This window comes from Gracilinanus agilis, chromosome 1 (genome assembly GCF_016433145.1).
Source record: "Gracilinanus agilis isolate LMUSP501 chromosome 1, AgileGrace, whole genome shotgun sequence".
Classification (NCBI taxonomy): domain Eukaryota; kingdom Metazoa; phylum Chordata; class Mammalia; order Didelphimorphia; family Didelphidae; genus Gracilinanus; species Gracilinanus agilis.
The window spans coordinates 179,370,077-179,390,213 of record NC_058130.1 but is presented as its reverse complement, the minus strand read 5'-3'; the positions used below and the strand labels follow the sequence as shown (position 1 = coordinate 179,390,213).

General features: G+C 40.5%; 1 protein-coding gene across 1 annotated transcript in view; it reads left to right on the top strand.

Annotated features, from left to right (window-relative positions):
• LOC123249339 overlaps positions 1-20,137 on the top strand; it is a 192,956-nt gene that overhangs the window by 79,259 nt on the left and 93,560 nt on the right. Inside the window, exons 29-38 of the mRNA XM_044678334.1 lie at positions 110-183; positions 1,612-1,774; positions 1,880-1,966; positions 6,632-6,766; positions 6,876-6,995; positions 11,002-11,094; positions 14,688-14,905; positions 17,082-17,275; positions 17,564-17,866; positions 18,166-18,395. Coding sequence (XP_044534269.1) covers positions 110-183; positions 1,612-1,774; positions 1,880-1,966; positions 6,632-6,766; positions 6,876-6,995; positions 11,002-11,094; positions 14,688-14,905; positions 17,082-17,275; positions 17,564-17,866; positions 18,166-18,395 — 1,617 coding nt within the window. The remainder of the gene's footprint in view (positions 1-109; positions 184-1,611; positions 1,775-1,879; positions 1,967-6,631; positions 6,767-6,875; positions 6,996-11,001; positions 11,095-14,687; positions 14,906-17,081; positions 17,276-17,563; positions 17,867-18,165; positions 18,396-20,137) is intronic.

Here is a 20,137-nt window from a genome sequence, read left to right as displayed (position 1 = left end):
CAACACGTAGATAACTACGTACATAAAAGATGTCTATGTGTGTAGGTCTATTTCTCTATCTATATAGTATAAATGGGAGATCATCTCCAAGAAAAGGCTCCATCAGTAGGGAGTAGAGATACAGAGAAAGGCCTTTTGCAGAAGCTTTGAGCTGAAGGAAACTAGAGAAATCGGGCGTCAGAGGTGAGGAGGGAGAACCTTCTAAAGAAAGGGGACAGGGAAAAGGCATGGGGTTTAGAGATGACGTGATCTGTGCAAGTTGTTTGGTTATTTCTGTCATGTCTGACCATTCAGGGTTTTCTTAGTAAAGAAGAGTGGAGTGGTTTGCCACTTCCTTCTCCAGCTCAATTTTTTATCAGCTTTTATAGATGAGGAAACTGAGGCAGAACAGGAGTAAGTGACTTGCCCAGGGTCACACAGGCCAGATTTGAACTCAGAAAGATGAGTTTTCCTGATTCTAGGATTGACACTCCATCCACTATGCCACCTAGCTGCATGATAGACTATGTGTAAGGGAATAAAGTATACCAAATACCCCCTATACACATACGCTCACTCCCCATCCCATACGAGGCCATTTCTGCTTGCACCAGTGTAGCAGAATCCCAGATTCCCTCTGAGTTACAGATATTTGAACCCATCTCAGGGACTGCTCTTAGGGACTTTGACCTCTTGAGACAGAGCAAAGGTTTAAAATGTTTATTTCTAAATCTTTTTGGTGGCTTTGACCAGCTGCTTGGAATCTGTGTCTTCTCTGCTCACTGGACCTGTATTGATTGTAAACGAGTAATTTTCTCTTTGAGGGTCCTGTTTACTATCTCTGTGACCCTGGACAAGTCAATTAACTTCCCCTCACTTCAGTTTTCTCATGGATGAAATGAGGGCATTGCAGTAGATGGTTTAAGAAGCCCCTTCCAGATCGGTAGGGCAGGGCAAAGAGTATTGGACTAGAAGTCAGGAAGACCGAAACTCAAGTGACTCGGGCACTTAATAACTATGTGACTCCAGGCAATAGTCAATCAATAAACATTTATTAAGCACCTACTATGTGCCAGGAAGTGCACTAATAGCACTAGAAACATATAAAATATATTATGTATATATAAAGTATATAAAATATAAAATATAGAAATACATAAAAAAGAAAGCCTTTGCCCTCAAGGAGCTTACAATATAATGTAAGTCTCTCTGTCAGTTTCCTCATGTAAAACTAGGATAAGAGCACCTTCTTCCTAGGGTTGTTGTCAAGTCCAAATGAAGTAACACACACAAAACATTTTTTTAAAGATTTTTCAAATCTTAAAGTACCATATAAATGCTAAATATTACTATATATGAACCTGTGATGAAATGAAAGAATTGGACTAGGTGCTATAGTCCTGGCTCCAAATCTATTTTTTTCATCTTATTTTTTCCAATGATATGTAAAAACATTTTTAACCTTCATTTTTTATAATTTTGAGATTCACATTCTCTCCCACCCTCCCTTCTCTCCCCTCATTGAGAAGGCAAGCAATTTGATAAAGGTCATACGTGTGCAGTCGTGTAAGACATTTACATATAAGTCATGGACAGCTTTGTATTTTTAAATTCTTTCTTCCTCAATTCTAGACACCCCTTAAAACTGCCCATCCCTCAGAGCCTCCTCCTGCAAGAGACATTTACTGCGGACAAAAGTCAAAAGCACTACATGTTGGAGACCAAAGTCTTGGTGAACGGGCTGGAAGAATGCCTACAGACCCTGACCCTGGGCTACCAGGCTGACCGCCCCTATGTGAGTGGGCCAAGGAAACTGGGCTGGAGCAGGGGAGGGTAGGAGAGGTGAGACAACGAGCAGCTCGAGCCAATCAATGCATGAATGCATGCATGTTCCTTATAGATCTGTGCTACTCTGACTCATCCGTACAACAGCAAGGTCATCCCCAAGAGCATAGACACGTGTGTGGTGACAAGGATTCGACAAAACGTAAGTGAGATCCCTAATGGGGCCATGGGAAGGGGTGCAGGGAGGAGAGAGAAGCTATTTAATATTTGAAGCTTATGCCAGCCACAACTCAGAGGTTCCTGGCATTTGGTATTGTTCCAGAATTCTCACCGAGGAGAGAAGGTGAAAGAAGTTTCTCTTTTCAAAGACATGGGCCATTCTGTTGATAAAAATATGGCGGTCAAGTTAATATTCCTTAAGCAGAGATTTCCCTGCTATGTCCCTGTTGAGAACCTATATAATATTCTTTTTGAGAAGGCTAGACATACACAAGTTTCTTCAAATAATATTTCTGTTGCTCTATATAATGTTCTCTTGGTTCTGTTCATTTCATTCTTCTTAATTTCATGTAGGTCTTTCCATTTAAAAAATTTAACCCATTTACAATAAATTAAATAAGCAAGACATAGTCATATATATATATATATATATACACACACACATTTTGGGGGCACCAAATGAAGCCTTCTCTTATGTGAGGAGGGGAGGCATGAAAGGAGAAACTGGAGGACTTTAATGTAACAAATAAATTAATTTAATTTTTTTTTTAAAAAAAGCACTAGGGATCTGAATCTTGACTGTATCATTTATTATATCTTTGTGACCTCGGACATGTCAGTAGACCTCTAGCATCACTGTAAAACCAAGGGGATAGACCAAATGAACTCTAAGGTTACTTCTAGCTTTAAGAGCATTTATTCTAGAATCAAAACCATGCCTCTGATTAGCGGTACCATCTTATATATCTACAGGCAAGGCACTTATCCCTTTTGGGTCTTAGTTCCTCATCTGTCCTTGTGGTTTAGCCATTCTCGGTCATGTCTGATTCTTTGTGACCCCATTTGGGATTTTCTTGACAAAGATACTGGAGTGGTTTGCCATTTCCTTCTCCAATTCGTTTTACAGATGAGGAAACTGAGGCAAACAAGATTAAGTGACTTGCTCAGGGCCACACAGCTAGTAAGTGTCTGAGGACACATTTGAAAAAGAAACTTATGTGGAACCTTTCCATCCCGTTTTGTGTTATTTCTCCTTCGCTTACTGTTCCTGTCCAACTGTTCCCTTCATGTGAAATTGTGTCTCCCTCTTTCACACTTTTCAAATGTGATTCACCTCAACCCTGACTAGAATGCATCTTTTCTTTGATTCTACCTCAGAGAATTCTTTTTCGTCATTCAGTGGTTTGGGTTTTTTTTTTGGTTGGTTGTTTCAATTGTGTCCAACTCTTCGTGATCCCATGCAGGGTTTTCTTGACAAAGTTACTGGAGTGGTTTGACATTTCCTTCTCCAACTCAACTGATAGATGAGGAAAATGAGGCAAACAGGGTTAAGTGATTTGTTCACATAACTAGTAAGTGGCTGAGACTGGATTGAATTCAGGTCTTCTTGACTTCAGGTCCATGCTTTATCCACTGTACCACCTAGTGGCCTGCAAGGCAGTATATTATAATGTTTATACATACATACATATATATGTATATACATACGCACACACATATATCTTGACATTTTATCCTATACAGTTTGTACCTGTTCTCTTTAAGTATACTTCTTCTAGCTACCCTGTTGATAATAACAATTTTTAAGAGTTACGCATATCTTCTTTTCTTATAGGAATATAAGTCAATTGAACTTATTGAGTCCCTTAAAAAAAGGTGTTTGTTTTTTCCCCCCACTCTCTTAATTACCTTATGGTGATTCTCTTGAAATCTGTGTTTGGGCAGCAAATTCTCTGTTTTAAGTCTGGTTTTTTCTTTAAGAATGCTTGGAAATCTTCAATTTTGTTGAATGACCATACTTCCCCCTGCAAGAATATAGTCAGTTTTGCTAGATAGTTAATTTTTGGTTGTAGACCCAGCTCTCTTGCTTTCTGGAATACTATATTCCATACCTTCCGGTCCTTCAATGTAGATGCAGCCAGATCCTGTGTTATCCTAACTGTAGTTCCCTGGTATCTGAATGACTTCTTCTTTGCAGCTTGTAATATTTTTCCTTAGTCTGGTGGTTTTTGAATTTGGCTATAATATTCCTGGAAGTTGTCAGTTGTGGATTAAGTGTAGGAGGTGATCTGTGGATTCTTTCAATTTCCACTTTTCCTTCTTGTTCAAGAATGTCAGGACAGTTTTCTTGTATAATTTCCTGTAGGATGGTGTCCAGGCTTTTTCTTTTGTCATGATGTTCCAGTAGACCAATAATTCTTAAATTGTTTCTTCAAGATCTGTTTTCCAAATCTGTGGTTGCATCAATGAGGTGTCTCATGTTTTCCTCAAATTTTTCATTTTTTAAATTTTGTTTTATATGTTCTTGCTGCTTTGTGAACTCATTTGCATCTAGTTGTTGAATTCTAATTTTTAAAGACTGAATTTCAACCCTGGCTTTTTGGTCATCCTTCTCCTTCAGTCTGATTTTCTTTATAGATCACATTTTACCTTCTTTGCTTTGTTTTTCAACTGGTCAATTTGGGCTTTAAAGATATTATTTTCTTGTTTTAGATCATGTATTTCCTTTTCCCAATTGTCTTCAGCCTCTGTCAATTGTTTTCTGAGTTCTTGAGTTATTTGAATTTTGAGTTCTTGGGTTAATTGAATTTTAAGTTCTTCCAAAGCCTATGTCCATTTCACTGAAGTTTCTATGTTTTTTTCTTGGTGTTCCTTTATCTTCTGATGCATTTGCTCTTTGTTCAATTTCTGGATAGGAGCTGTTGGTTGTGATTTCTTTTTTCTTTTTCTGTTGTTTACTCATATTATTTCCTTCTTTCTCCCCTGTAATTGGCTGTAATCTTGGTCCTCTGATCATTTTTTTTAATCTGTGGATTTGGGCTATTCAGTCCTGGGAGGGCTTCTTCTCTGTTTTGTTGATTAATTAGGTTAGTGGGACCTGAGGCCAGATTTTCCCCAGCTGGTGGTGAAAGCTAAAGAAGTGAATTTGGCTACTTTCATTATAGTCTGATGGGGTGGGGTGGGGTGGGGTGGGGTTGGGTTGGAGCTTCCCAGCCCTCTGAAGACTTCTTGTCTGCTGTATTAATAGGATTAAGCTAGGTGGGGTTGATCTGCACAGCTTGAAGTGCCCTGAGATCAAAACCTTGAGAGAAAGGTGAGGGGGGTGGGAAGAGCACAAGATGGGATTGTATGTTCACCCTTTCTGGGTTTCTCCCCCAGCAGCCTCCCTGCTGTCCATTATCAGATCCTTGAGTTTGGCACAGCTGTGCCAGCGAGGCACTCCCTCAGATTAGTGCCCTAGCCCACCCAGAGATTCCAGGATCCACTGGAAACTCAGCACATTAGGTGGAGGAGAGGATCTGGGATCTTCTTCTTTTCTTTCCCTTCCCACTGGACAGTTCCAAGAATTCAGGCTTTTTTTCTCTTATTTTTTTCTGCGTACCTTTTAAGTTGAATTCAGCTGGAGGATCCCCCAGCTCTGTTCTGTTGTCAGATTTGGTTTTCTGTTCCCTCAGAGCCCTTTGTCCTTGATTGGTGGTGAAGGGCTTTACAGAGGTCTGGAGCCTTGCTGCTTCTATGCTGCCATCTTCCCAGAATTCCAGTATATTATAATGGAAAGAGTACTTTAAAATTGGGGGGGGGGGGGGAGTCAAAGGACCTGGGTTCAAATCTTTAAAAAAAAAAAACAAACCTGTTTTAGTATCATTTCTAAGATAGACCAGTAAGGACTAGGCAATTGGGGTTAAATTCTTGCCCAGGGTCACAAAGCTAGGAAATATTTGAACCCAGGACCTCCTAACTCCAGACCTGACCCTCTACTTACTGTGCTATCTAACCATCCCATAGATTCAAATCTTGCTCTGACACCTATTACCTATGAGACATTGGGCAAGTAACTTAACTCCTCTGAGACTCAGTTTCCTTATTTGTAAAATGAGGGGTTGGACTAGAAATCATTTTCAAGCTCTAGGTTTTTTCAGTCCTATAATCTTCCCCCTGTGTATGTGTATGTGCGTAATGGAAACAGCAGTAACGTTCAGGAATAGATAATGTCACAGCAGTGTGTTACAAAAAGCCAACCTAGAAGTTAGACCTTTGTTCCAGGCCTACCTTTGACCCATACTGGCAATTCATTTAACTTCTCAGTGCTCTAGGAAACAAGGTATTTAAGGCTGTAAGCTATAGAGAATGTGCTGACTAGGACAGATAAATTTCCTTGCCATATATGTGTATGTGTGTGTATGTATATATAAAAATGTATATATATAATACATATGTAAATGTATATACAATACACATATAAATGCATATATAATGCATATATGTGTATATAGAATACATATATAAATGCATATATGTATATAGAATACATACACATGTATATTTTAAATTCATATATAATATGTATATATGGTGCGCGTGTGTATATTTTAAACACATATATGTATATACGACGCATATATGTGTATATAATACATGCGTGTTTTAAATGCATATATAACATGTGTATAATACAGATGTGTATAGACATAAATACACGTGCCCATGTGTGAATATGTACACACATGTGTGTATATGTAAGCTATCTAATAGTACACACACATACGTAAACATCTATTTACAATCACCACATTTGTAACAACTTATTCAATATTCGCTTGAAAAGGAGTGTTTTGTAACAGTATCCACAATGGACTTCTCTCCCCAGGCTAACCAGGAGGTGGAGGCTGCTTTGAAAGTTAATCAGAAGGATGTCCTCTACTTGAAAGGAAGACACCATAACAGGTCTATGGAAGGAGATTTCCATCATGGTCTAAACTTGGATTTGACCCATTCAACTCAGGTATCCAAGGTTATATGACTCCCTCCTGGCTCCAACCTTCCCTCAGATCCTCTAAACTTTCTCTCTCTCTCCAGAAAAATGAATGTCACCAGATGTGTTTTCCCCCCAGCTGAGCATTCCCCAGACCCTGGGTTTAAATGGTGAGATCTTCTTCAAGCAACGGCCACTGGGAGAGTTTGACTGTGGTATAACGGTGCAAGCTTCTGTCAGCCAGAAGGTCACATCGCAGGTGGGTTAGATGACCTGTCTCTCCCTTTGGAGCTATGGAGGAGGAGGGGAGTTCTGCTTTACTCTGGGTTTCCAAGTTCCCTTCTGAAGCTAGGGGGTTTAGGTGATAAATCCCTTCTCTCAGGTAAATAGGCCAAGTAGAAAAGATCAGACCTTCTGTTCTCCAGGAAGGTTTTAGTAAATTCATAGGCTTATTGGGAGAGGGAGCTTTTGAAAGGCAGGAGGAGACAAAACTGGAAAGGGATAGAATTCAGTAGCCCCAGATTAATTCTTTCAGCCTTTCACAAGTCCTTCAAACACAGCACTTTCTGAACCTTCTTCTGTGTGCTGTGAGGGTGGTGGGCTGGGTGGCTTAAGGGCTTAGATTTTCTGGGAGTTTCGCTGGTTTTTGTGACACTATTGCCTCTTGGTTTTCCAATTTGTCTCATTCATTTTTTTCCACTGTCTCCTAACTTTTGGCACCTTCTCAAAGTCTGTCCTAGATCCTCTTTTCTTTTTCTTTTTTTAATTTTACTTTTATTATCATGCAAAATGCACTTCCATATTGGTCATTGTAAGAGCAAACTAATTTATAATCAAAACCCCCAAATAAAACCATAAATACACTGGTGTGAAAGACAACTCCAACAATTCCTTCTCTGGAGGTGGATAGCATAAGGCTTTCAGGATTGTCCTGGATCATTGCATTACTTAGAGTAGCCAAGTTTTCACAGATAATCATCATACAATATTGCTGTTACTATGTATGATGTTTTCCCAGTTCTGCTTATTTCACTCTGCATCAGTTCCCACAAATCTTTCCTGCGTTTTCTGAAATCATCTTGCTTATTTCTTATAGCACAATAGTATTACATCACCAACATGTACCACAATTTGTTCAGTCATTTCCCAATTGATGGACATTCCCTCAGTTTCCAATTCTTTGCCACTTCAAAAAGAATTGCTATGAATATTTTTGTACAAATGTAGATCCTTTTTTCTATATTCTTTCACTTAATGATCTTATCAGTTCCCATAAGTTTAATCATAATCTCTAAGCAGATGATATCCAGCTCTCTATATTTAGCTCTAATCCTTCTCTGTTGCTCCAATCCTTAGTTGTTGTCATTAAATCAAGTAGTTGTGTCAGACTCTTTGCAACTCTATTTGGGGTTTTCTTGGCAAAGATACTTGGAGTGGTCTGCCATTTCTTTCCTCCCTCTCTCCTCTCCTCACACTAAAGAAGGAATCATTTGACCAAAAATAAGTTATTTATGTATATATACACACATATGTATGCATTCTAGATATCTAGAAATAAGCAAAACAGTTTATATGTATAGTTATATATATATAATTAATTGTTATATTTAATTTTATATATAATTGTTATATATGATTTGTTATATATAATTGTTCTATATAATTTGTGTTATATATATGTATGTATATATATGTATGTGTATATATATGTATGTATATATGTATGTGTGTATATATATATATATATATATAAACTGTCTTGCTTTTTTCTCTTTATTAGTTTTTTCCCTGGCGGTGGACATACATATGTCATTCTTTAAACACTATTTCTATGCTTCATATAATGTTCTCTTGGTTCTGCTCATTTTGCTCTTCATAGTTTCATGTAGGCCGTTCCATGTTATTTTAAAATTAACCTGCTTGTCATTGTTATGATGCATTAATATTCCATTACAATCATATGTCACAAATTCTTTAACCATTCCCCTACTGACATCCATTCAATTTCCAGTTCTTTTCCACCACAAAGAGAGCCTCTACAAATATTTTAGAATATATAGGTTCGTTTCCTTTTTCCCTAATCACCTTAGGAAACAGAGATAATATTGATATTGTTAGATCAGCCCGTTTTTTAACCCTTTGGGTATACATTTTCCTTCTCTAGCTTATTTTAAGACATGAGCAAACTGAAGTAAACAAAGGTTAAGTGACTTGCCCAGGGTCACAAAGTTAGTTTCTGAATTTTGATTTGAACTCGGGTCTTCCTGCCTCAAGGCCTGGCACTCTATCTACTATGCCACCCAGCTGCTCCTAGTATTATGAGATCAGAGATTTAGAGCTATAAAGACTTTAGAGATCAACTCATTCATTTTATTGATGGAAGTAACTGAGACCCAAGGAGGTTGCATTTAAATCTCTTCTTCTCTGTACTTATGAGTCACTAACTCTTTTTTGGCATTTTGAGCACCTGTAGACCAGTTGGTATCAAACTCAAAGAGAACTGGGAACCATTAGTCCACACATCAGTATCTCTATGGACCATATATCAACTTTCTTTTAAAATGTAATTTTATCTATATTGCGTTTTAATTTATTTTGTTAAATACTTCCCAATTACATTTTCATCTGGTTCAGGCCACGCTTGGTAGTGTTGCAGACCATGTATTTGACTGCTCTGCAATAGACATCTCAAACTCAACATGTCCAAAAATAGGACTACATTTTCTGCCTCCCTCAACCCATCTCTCTTCCTAATTGTATTATTTGTCAAGAGCACCACCATCCTTTCACCAAAATTTGCAGCACTGATATCACTCTGAACTCACTTTCCCTCACCTCACTTATCGAGTCATGTGCTAAATCTTCTTGACTCTGCCTTCACTACTTTTCTTGATAATCTCTTCTCTCCAGCTGCATGGCCTCCGCTATATTTCAGACCTTAAGCATCTCTCTACTGCAATAACCTTCCAAATGCTTTCCCTTCCCAAAGTTTCCTCCACTCCAGTCTATTGTCCATTGAGTGGCCAAAGTGATTTTCCAAAATCACAGGTTTGACCATATCATTCCCCTACTCATTAAACTCCAGTGAACTCCTCATGATGTTATTTGTCTTCTTCAAAAACAAAAGATGAATGGCAAACTCCAGTGAATCCCTCTTATCTCTAGGGGCCAACACAGGCCCCATAGAGCCTTTTATTTTGCATTTAAAGTCTTTCCTAACCTTATACCAATCTATCTCTCTAGATTTATTAATGCCCTTCCGAGATGCCTTGCTTCCTATTCTTATCTCTTGCCTCTTTGTCTTTAGCAGCTGTGCTCCATGTTTGGAATGCATTCTCTCTTCTCTTTGGACTCTTAGAATTCCTGATTTCTGTCAAAATTCAACTCAAGGGGAGAGCTAGATGGCTCAGTGGATTGAGAGCCAGGCCCACAGATGGGAGGTCCTGAGTTCAAATCTGGCCTCCATGTGACCCTGGGCAAGTCACTTAACCCCCATTGCCTAGCCCTCATCATTCTTCTGCCTTGGAACCAATACAGAGTATTGACTCCAAGGTGGAAGGTAAGGATTTTTAAAAAAAGTTAACTCAAACCCCACCTCTTGCACAAAGCCTTTCCTGACTCACTCACCCCAGCTACTAGTATCTCCCCTGCCTCAATTACCTTTTATTTATTGTTGAATATGATTTGTATATGCTTATATGCAGTAGTCAGCTGGTAAATGTTTAACAACTTGCTTTCTGAAAATGTAGGACTTTTTAAATAAGTTTAATCTGCGTTATTAACATTTTCTCTACCACTTTCTTAATTTTAGATAATCAGAAAAATAATAAATCGAGTTCTGATTTGTATTTGCCAATTTCCAAGGTGTAAAAGCTCACATTGGAAATTTAACAATCAGCTTTTGAAAGCTGGCACAAACTAGCTCTAACACCCTCCTGCTCCCCCTCCCCCAATTACCTTGATTATATTTTGTGATTCTTTTGTAAGTACATGTTATATCCTCTATTAGAATGTAACCCCCAAAGGGCAGAGACTATTTCATTTCTGTCTCTGTATCCCCAGTGCCTATTACATACTGAATCCTTGATAACTGTTTTTTTGATTGGTTAAATCTTGCTTGGCAAAAGGTTCATTGATATTGACCTGAATTAAGTTTTGGATAAACTTTCCTCCTTCAACCTCCAGCATAAAGCTTTCCCCTGGGCTCCTGAGAGTACCCAGCTCAGCATTCTGATTTTTCTTTCTCTCCTCTCTCATCCCTACAGTTCTTGCTTCAGTTGAATGGATCCAAGTCTCATTTTGGGGTTTTCTCCCAACTTAGCCACCCTGCCAGGGTGACATTTCCTCCAAATTTCCAGGTACTGTTTCATTGTGGGAATTCCAAGTGGCCTTCCTAGAAGGATTTTTTCATGTGTGATCTAGGGGGATGAGGATGGAATCAAGAAGGTTCTTCTTTTAAACTGCTATTCTTTGGGGGAGAGGGGTGGAAACCAGGTAGATGTCAAACAAAAACAGACTCTACCATGTTTTCCATTATTTAAGCCACTCAGGAATGGCCAAGTTTTTTTTGTTTTGTTTTGTTTTGTTTTGTTTTGTTTTGTTTTTGTTTGGGGTTTTTTGGTTCTTTATAGGATGAAGGCGATCAGACTTCTTCTTCACGTCACTTCCCTCTTTGAAATACAGGAAAAGAATTTCCCAAGGGGCAGTGATAGAGGGCTTAGTGGATAAAGTGCCAGACCTGGGGTCAAGAGGACCTTAGTTCATATCTGGCTTAGATACTTACTAGCTGTGTGACCTGGGAGAGTCACTTCACTCTGTTTGCCTCAGTTTCTCATCTGGAAAATTAGCTGGAGAAGGAAGTGACAAACCACTCTAGTATCTTTGTTGAGAAAACCCAAACGGGGTCGTGAAGAGTCATATTCAACTGAAAAAGGCCCAAGAAAAAAATGATTTGTACCATAGATAACGGTGTTATGGGATGCTACTAATAACTGTTCTAGGCACTTTGTAATTGTTATCACATTTGATCCTTTCAACAACTCTGGGAAGTAGGTGCTGTTATTATATATTATATTATTTTATAGATGAGGAAACTGAAGCAAATAGAAGTTAAGTGACTTGCCCAAGATCACACAGCTTTTAAGTATTAAGAGGTCAGATTTGGACTAGTCTTTCTGATACCAGCCCTATGTACTGTCTCCATTGTGCCACCTAGTGAATAAAGCACTGGTCCTGAAAATGGCAAGACCTTGGTTTGACTCGCTTCTGTTCCTTACTAGCTATGTGACTAAATGACCATGGGCCAGTCATTTAACCTCTGAGCCTTATCTATAAAATCAGAATAGTAAAATCTACCCCATGGGTCATTTCATGGCTCCAATGAATGAATGAATAAGTAAGGAGCAATATTGCTTTCAGCCCCTCCTTATTTTTGGCCAACTGTATTCCCTTTCCAGGGAGATATTTAATTTTGAGAAACCAAGACAGTATCTAATGTTTTGGATTAGGAAGGAGAATTGGTTTTAGGGTTTATTTGACCTACTGCATGTGAGCAGAGGTACTTGGACTGGCTTAGTCCAAGGTCTCTCTATTCTCAATCCAATTTAATAGAGTTATTGAGCCCCAACATTGTTCTTGTCACTACAGAAGATGGAAATGAAGTACTCATTCATTCATTTGGTAAACATTTATTAAGCTCCTACTGGGCCCAGAGAGTTATTGGAGGCACCGGGAGAGAATTTACTAATGACCCTTCATTAATGTAGCTTATCACCCAGGAGGTGGAGAAGACAAACACAAACACCGTATTATGGGCTGACTGGACTAACGGCAGCTAGGTGGTATAGGGGATAGATGGCTGGACCTGGAGTCAGGAAGACTTGAGTTCAAATCTGGATTCACACACTTAACTAGATTTGTAACTGTGGGCTAGTCACTTAACTCTTGTCCACCTCAGTTTCCTCAACTGAAAAACGGAAATAATAACACCTACCTCTCAGGGTTATTATGAGGATCAACTGAAATAATATATGTAAAACACAGGGCTTGGCACATACTGGGTGCTTAATAAGTATTTGTTTCTTTCTTTCCTTTAAAAACATGACAGACTGACTTTGTAGCTGTATAAACCTGGGCAAGTCACTTATCCCCTATTGTCTATTCCTTGTCATTCTTCTGTCTTAGAATTGATACTAAGAGAGAAGGTAAGGATTTTAGAGGGGGAAAAGAATAACTTGTATTTAACCTCCAGAGAAAGAGCTGATAAATAGGAAAGAAGCAAGGCATAGTTTTATATGTACATATATTTACTTGTCAAATGATGTCTTTTTTTTTTAACTTTTTTTTTTAACCCTTAACTTCTGTGTATTGACTCCTTGGTGGAAGAGTGGTAAGGGTGGGCAATGGGGGTCAAGTGACTTGCCCAGGGTCACACAGCTGGGAAGTGTCTGATGTCGGATTTGAACCTAGGACCTCCCGTCTCTAGGCCTGGCTCTCAATCCACTGAGCTACCCAGCTGCCCCCATCAAATGATGTCTTCTGAAGTTCAAGGAGAGGAGGAAGGGAGGAAGATACCTGGGAACTTTGATGTTATAGAAAATTTTTTTAAAAATATGGCATTCAAGGAGCCAAAGCCTATTTCTAGTGTTCTGTTAATACTTTTTTTTAACCCCACAATTACTCCCAGTAGAATTGCCTCTAATCAATGAAACTCTCCCTTAAAACAAGGAAAAATAACTTAGCAGAGCCAACTGATGCAGCAGCCACCCCAACAGCATAAACAATACTCCTCTACCATAGGCCATTGCCTCTATGCTAGAAAGAAGAAGGTATTCCATCATTGGTTCTCTGGAACCAAGAATAGTCATTACATTTAATCTGACCTGATGTATTTTAGTGTTTTCATTTATCTTATAGTTAATTATATTTTAGTTAACTATGTATAGTTAAACATAATTATATTATAGTTAATATTATACATAACATTTATACTATATTATATATCTTATATATATATATATAGTGTAGTCCCTGTGTTTTGGTATTGTTCAGTCATGTCCAACTCTTCATGGACCCATCTGGGTTTTCTTGGCAATGATTCTGGAGTGGTTTGCCATTTCCTTCTCTAGCTCATTTGACAGATGAGGAAACTGAGGCAGAACAGGGGTAAGTGAATTGCCCAGGGACACACAGCTAATAAGTGTCAGAGGCCAGATTTGAACTCAGGAAGATGAGTCTTACTTATTTCAAGCCTGGCACTCTATACACCAGGCCACCTAGCTGCCCCAGTCCTTACTATATGAGTAGATAAATTATTTGAAAAGGGAGCTGACAATACCAAAATATATATGCTAAGTGCCATGTAAAGCCCAAAGACACAATATTTCATAAGTGCACAGGATAGAGCAATCCCTGTGAAATTAAGGGAGCTGGAAAGACTTTATAGAAGGGGTAGAGCTTGAATTAGACTGTGAAAGATTGAAAGGCTTCCCCTAGATCAGTGATGGCAAACCTATGGCATGGGTGCCAAAGATGGCATGCAGAGCACTCTCTGTGGGCACACAGCTGCCCTCCCTCCCCAGAGTTCTTTACTAGAAAAGCAGAGGGACTCCTCCTCTCCACCATGCCTAATGACATTTTTTCACATCACCCACCCCTCTGCCCAGCAGCCCAATGGGAGCACTTTCTCCCTCCTCTGTATAGGGTAAAGGTGGGGCAGGGTGCACCTGGCACTCAGTTGTGGGGAGGGGCCTGGCACACAGTTTCTGAGGGGGGAGTATAGCGCTCGGTCTGGGGGGATGGAGTGGGGGCAAAGCCCAGCACTCTGTCTCTAAAAGGTTCATCATCATTGCCCTCTCCCTCCCCATATCATACCTTCTTTATACGGCTCATTTACTACTATAGAGCAGATGCCCATTTTGATTTTTTCGCCCCTGTTTGATCCACTCTTCAGGTCCAGGCTGCTGGCAGGCTTTACAAAGATGGAGGCATCAATGGCTCCTTGTCTGTGCATGCCTCAGGGAAGGAGCTAACTGTGCTAGAGGCCAGCATGAGCAGAGAGCCCAGGAAGAGCTCCAAGGGCTGGGATGTGAGCGCTGTCTTCCGACAAGCCATCCTCACTGAGCCCAGAGCAGTGAGGCTACAGCTGTCCAGCAAGATCACTCCAGCAAGGTATTAGCCCACAAAAGCTAGGGTTACGTGGGACTATTCTCCTAGCAAATGGTTTGGTGAGTAAATGGAGTGACTGGACAGGCACGGAAGGCTGTGCTCTCCTGGAGCATTGCTTTTTCTTTTTTTTGAGGCTATCTGGGCCATAGCTGGGTGTTCCCCTAATGTTTTTGTGTGTTCCTTGATAATAACTATGAGTGTCCCATTAACACAGAATTGCTCAGTATGGCCCTTGCTGTAACAGAAAGATCTCCCTGCTCACATATATTTCCCCTATGTAAGGATGGGATTTTGTGCAAGGGAGATGGAACCAAGGGAGCCAGACTACCTTCTCTGACTCCCTGGGTTCCACCTCTCTTACACGAAATCCCATCCTTACCACTACCAACATATGTGAAACTCCACCACATTTGAGATTTATTTCTTTGAGTTCCAAGCTTGCCTCTGGGATGGAATGAGTTAGGATGCCCACTCCATAATGTAATTACCCACCAGAAGGGGAACACATTCAATCCTTTGCCTGTTGAATCCCTCAAAATGCCATTCAAATGCCACTTGCTCCATCTTCTTCACCTTCCCCTTGAAATCTTCCCTACAACTGCTTGATCACATGGGTTGATGGGGATAGGATCAGGGATATAGACTCTAAGTGATCACCCTAATGCAAATACTAATAAAATGGAAATAGATCTTGATCAATGACACATGTAAAACCCGGTAGAATTGCTTATTGGCTATGGGAGGGAAGCGGGAGGAGAGGAGGGAAAGAACGTGAATCATGTAACCATGGAAAAATAGTCTAAGTTAATTAATTAAATAAAAAATGTCAAATTACACACACATACACACATACACACACATACACACAAATCTTCCCTAATTCTGGACTGATCACAACCTTCCTATTGGCTGACGCAAATTACTTGATTCTACAATCCTCTAATTATCCTAATCCTCTAAAGTACTTGCCATGTAAAATTATGTTCTACTTGCCTGCATTTATATCTTATCTCCCTATTAGCTTAAGAGCTTTGCAAGCATCTAGTTGGTTCAGTGAATAGAGAACCAGGCTTAGAGACAGAAAGTCCTGCGTTCAAATATGACCTCAAACACTTCTTAGCTGTGTGACCCTGGGCAAGTCATTTAACCCCCATTGCCTAGCCCTTACCACTCCAGTATCTTTGCCAAGAAAACACCAAATGGGGTCACAAAGAGTTGGACACAATTGAAACAACCACCCCGCAGAACTATAGAGGGGAGCATTGGGTCATTATGCCAGGCTGCAAGATATGAGGTATGTAGTATGGCTCAGTAGAACTGGTTCTCAAATCATAGGACCTACGTTCAAATGCCATCTCTGACGCTTACAATCTGTAATGGGAAGACTCAATAATCAATGCCTCAATCAATACTTTGAGTGGGTTTAGAATAATATATTGGAGTTATTAGATGTAACTGTGATTTGAAGTAAAAGCATAATCCCAGGTAAGAGTCTGTGTGTAACCAGATTAAGAATACAGTCCCAGGGTAGGACCTGAGTAATAGTTTTAAGTGTGTCTTACTATATTAATCAAAAGTATGTGATTATACATCATACTACTCTTTATATCAAATTGATTTGTACAGCCATGAAGGTCTGGCCACCCCTTCGGGGATTGGGGATTTCCCAGAAATGGGGGTTGGGGATTCACTACCAGGAGAGCCATGAAACCATAAAAGAGTGTGTGTTTTGCAACACAGGATCTCAACCGTGGTGTGTCTGCAGAGCTCTGACTTGTGTGATTTTCTTACAACAAAGACAGATTGGTTTTACCCAGAAGGGTTTCCCAGGCTCTTTTCTTTCATGCCTGCATGATCCTGGGTAAACTAGCCTCTCTGGACCTCTGTTTTCTCTTGTGTTAAAGGAGGAGGTTGAGCCAGAGGTTCCTTCCAGTTCTGGATCTATGCTTCTAGAACAGGAAGTAGTGTAGGTCCGTTGACCCTTTTAAGAGGGTCAGAAGAAGCCAGGAGGGAGGAAAGGGGCCCAGAAGAGGAGGAGACAGACAAACTTGGTCTTCTCTGTTGCTTGGTATAAGGCATGCTCTGCCCCCAGCTTCAGAGGAAATGTCCAGGAGTCTTAAGCCTTTGGGATTGGCTGTGGTCATTCTAACCCCATCAATTTGTCTTTTTTCCCTCCTAGGGTCTGGTTCTTTACTAAGATGAATCTCAATCAGAACAATGTCCAGATGTTTTTCACAGGCTTCAAGGAACAGAAGGTGGGACCCATCCTGTCCCTGAAGGGCAGAGTCCAGCACAACATTGACAGTTGGGGGGCTGTTCCAAAGCTCCTCGACCTCACTGGATCTCTCAAACAGAAGAACCACAGCAATGAGGGTACATCTTCCTTCAAAGTCTGGGAAAAGAAGGAGTCTGGGAAATAGCCCCAAAGTGGAAAACTTAAGGAGAAAACAATTTTAGGGTTGGGGGACCTTGAGAGAAGAACTTAGTTTAAAAAAAAAAAAAGGAAAACATTAACTTCATTTGGTAGAATTCACCTCCTCCTCCTAGCCTAGAGTCTTGAGGCCATGAAAAAAGGAGAATGTGGCAAGGGATATAGGAAATTGTACTCTTCTCTTCCCCATCTGTGTTGAATCGAGCAACTTGTCTTCTTGTTTCCCTTAGGGAACCTCAGTATCCTCATTGATGATGCCATGTTCGGGCTCCGTCTGAGGGACAAACACATGATGGGCAACAGCAGCACCCGCAGTGTGACCTGTGTGATGGTTCAGAATGGCAGTCAGGCCCTCCCTGGAGAGCTGAAGCTGAGGGGACAGCTACAGAGCCAGCCTGATGGCTTTCGTGGCCATGCCACCTTTCATGCAGATGAGACTGTTTTGTCCCTGGGCACAGCCTGCATCACAGCTCCTCCGCACAGGCAGCTCTCTGCCAATCTGGCCCACAACAGTAGCACTTTAAGAAATGCAGGTAGGAAAGACAGACAGAACCCCGACCCTACACCAGAAGTGGAATGGGGTTAGGGAAAGGGAAAAGAGCAGCTCCACTCTCCCAAGCTCCTGTTGGCTTCATGAATATGCAACCGACTGTCCACTATCCATGGTCATGGAAGATACACCAGTAAGAGGACCCAACAAGAGAGTAAAATACGGGTCTTAGTTCTCACTTCCTTTCCCTTCTACCCCAGAATGGCTCTTGAGGAAATGGACTGGACTGAGTTTTTACAAATGGTCCCTTTCCCCTCTCTATTTGTGCTTCTTCCCGCCCAGGACTGCCCACTAATGGAGAGATTCTGTTCTCCCATACCTACCTTGCTCCCAACCACCGGCTGATCCTGGGGGTGCAGAGCCCCAGCAGCCGTATGGATGCTGCCTTCAGAGTAGAAGGCCCTTCGGGGGAATTCCCAGAAACCCGAATCACAGCAAACTTGAGCCATAACTCGGAGGACTTCAGGCAGCTTGGTATCCCTTTTTCAGTTGAAGGAGATTGTTATTACCAGGTGAGTAATTTCTTAGTAAAGTCTTTCTTATTTGACAAAGGGATGCCTGAGAGTGGGGAGGAAGAGGAGGAATAATGGCCAGGGAAGATCCGAAGATACTTGACTGGATCTTTTAAACAGAAGAACCACAACATCGAGGATATGTCTTCATTCAAAGTCTGGGAAAAGAAGGGGACTGAGAAATGGCCCCAAAGTGGAAAATTAATATCTCAAATATCTCTTAACACTTACCATGAGGCAGTCCTCAGGCCAGCCTGTGCTGATTTTCATTGATCCCCTACCTATCACATCTGCGAGGGGAAGAAAGAAAAAGAGATCTGCGGGACCTCATGGAGGATGGGCCACGGCGTGGGGCAACAACCATGGATCCAGGGTTGAGTCCTTGGCGTGGCAAATTTGGAAACTTTTTAGGAGTGATCGATTAAATTGGGGAAACCACTGGCAAACCAGAGGGTAGCTTATTAATTTATCTTGGGAAAACAGAAAAGGAAAACAAAACATGTTTTTAATGGAGTCAGAGGCTCTGGCTGCAAATATGGGCAAATCACTTAACTTCAAATGCTTAACCTTGCCATTCTTTTATCTCACAACTGATACTCAGACAGAAAATAATGGTTAAAAACAAATCTAACCACATGATCATGTGGAGACAAAACCAACCTTGATATCAAGGAGATCTGGATTCCAGTCCTGGTCTGAGACATACTGCCTTTGTGATCCGGGGCTAGTCATTGAATCGATTTGTACCCCAAACACCTTCCCTGCACACTAGTTACCAGGTGTTTTGGGAGCTGAGAATTTCCCTTACCTGTAAAATCACAGACCTAGTTCAAAAAATAATGACCATGGGAGTTTTATTTGGCAAGATCATTTGCAAAACTTTCTTGGCCAGTAAATAGAACATTAGATCAGAGGGACTTGAGTTGTGGTATAAAGAGTACTTGATTTGATTCCCAGGAGTTCTGCTACTTAACACTTGAGTGACCTTAGACAAGTCATTTAATCTGTTAGTTTATTCATCTACTAAATCAGGAAATTGGGCTAAAGTCACTCTCGGTTCTAAAATGCCACTCACCTATGACCTAGTTTTCTTAAAAGATGTTTCCACCAAATTGTGGTTGCTCCATACATACTTTTGCATTCTGGGCATGTTCCCAAGATAACACTGTTAATGAATCTGAGTGAGACAACATGGCAGTGAAGTGTGTTAGAGGATAAAGTGTTGGATTTGGAGTTAAGAAGATCTGAGTTCAAATTCTTCCTCAGACACTAACTAGCTATGTAACCCTGGACAAGTCACTTAATCCATTTGCCCCAGTTTCCTAATTTGTAAAATAGGAATAACATCTACCTCCCTGGACTGTTATGAAGATCAAATGAGATAATAATTGAAAAGTGCTTAATATAGTGCCTGACACATAGAAATCTCTATATAAATGTTTGCCATTAATTATTTGTACTGTAGCTAGGTGGCACAGTGGATAGAGTGCTAAGCCTGAAGGCAGGAAGACCTGAATTCAAATCCAGCCTCAGACACTTCTTAGCTGTATGACTCTGGGCAAGTCACTTAACCCCATTTGCCTAGCCCTTACCACTCTTCTGCCTTAGAATTGATAATTAGCATTGATTGTAAGACAGAAGGAAAGGAAGGAAGGAGGGAGGAGAGGAGAGAGAGGGGAGAGAGAGGAAGGAAGGAAGGAAGGAAGGAAGGAAGGAAGGAAGGAAGGAAGGAAGGAAGGAAG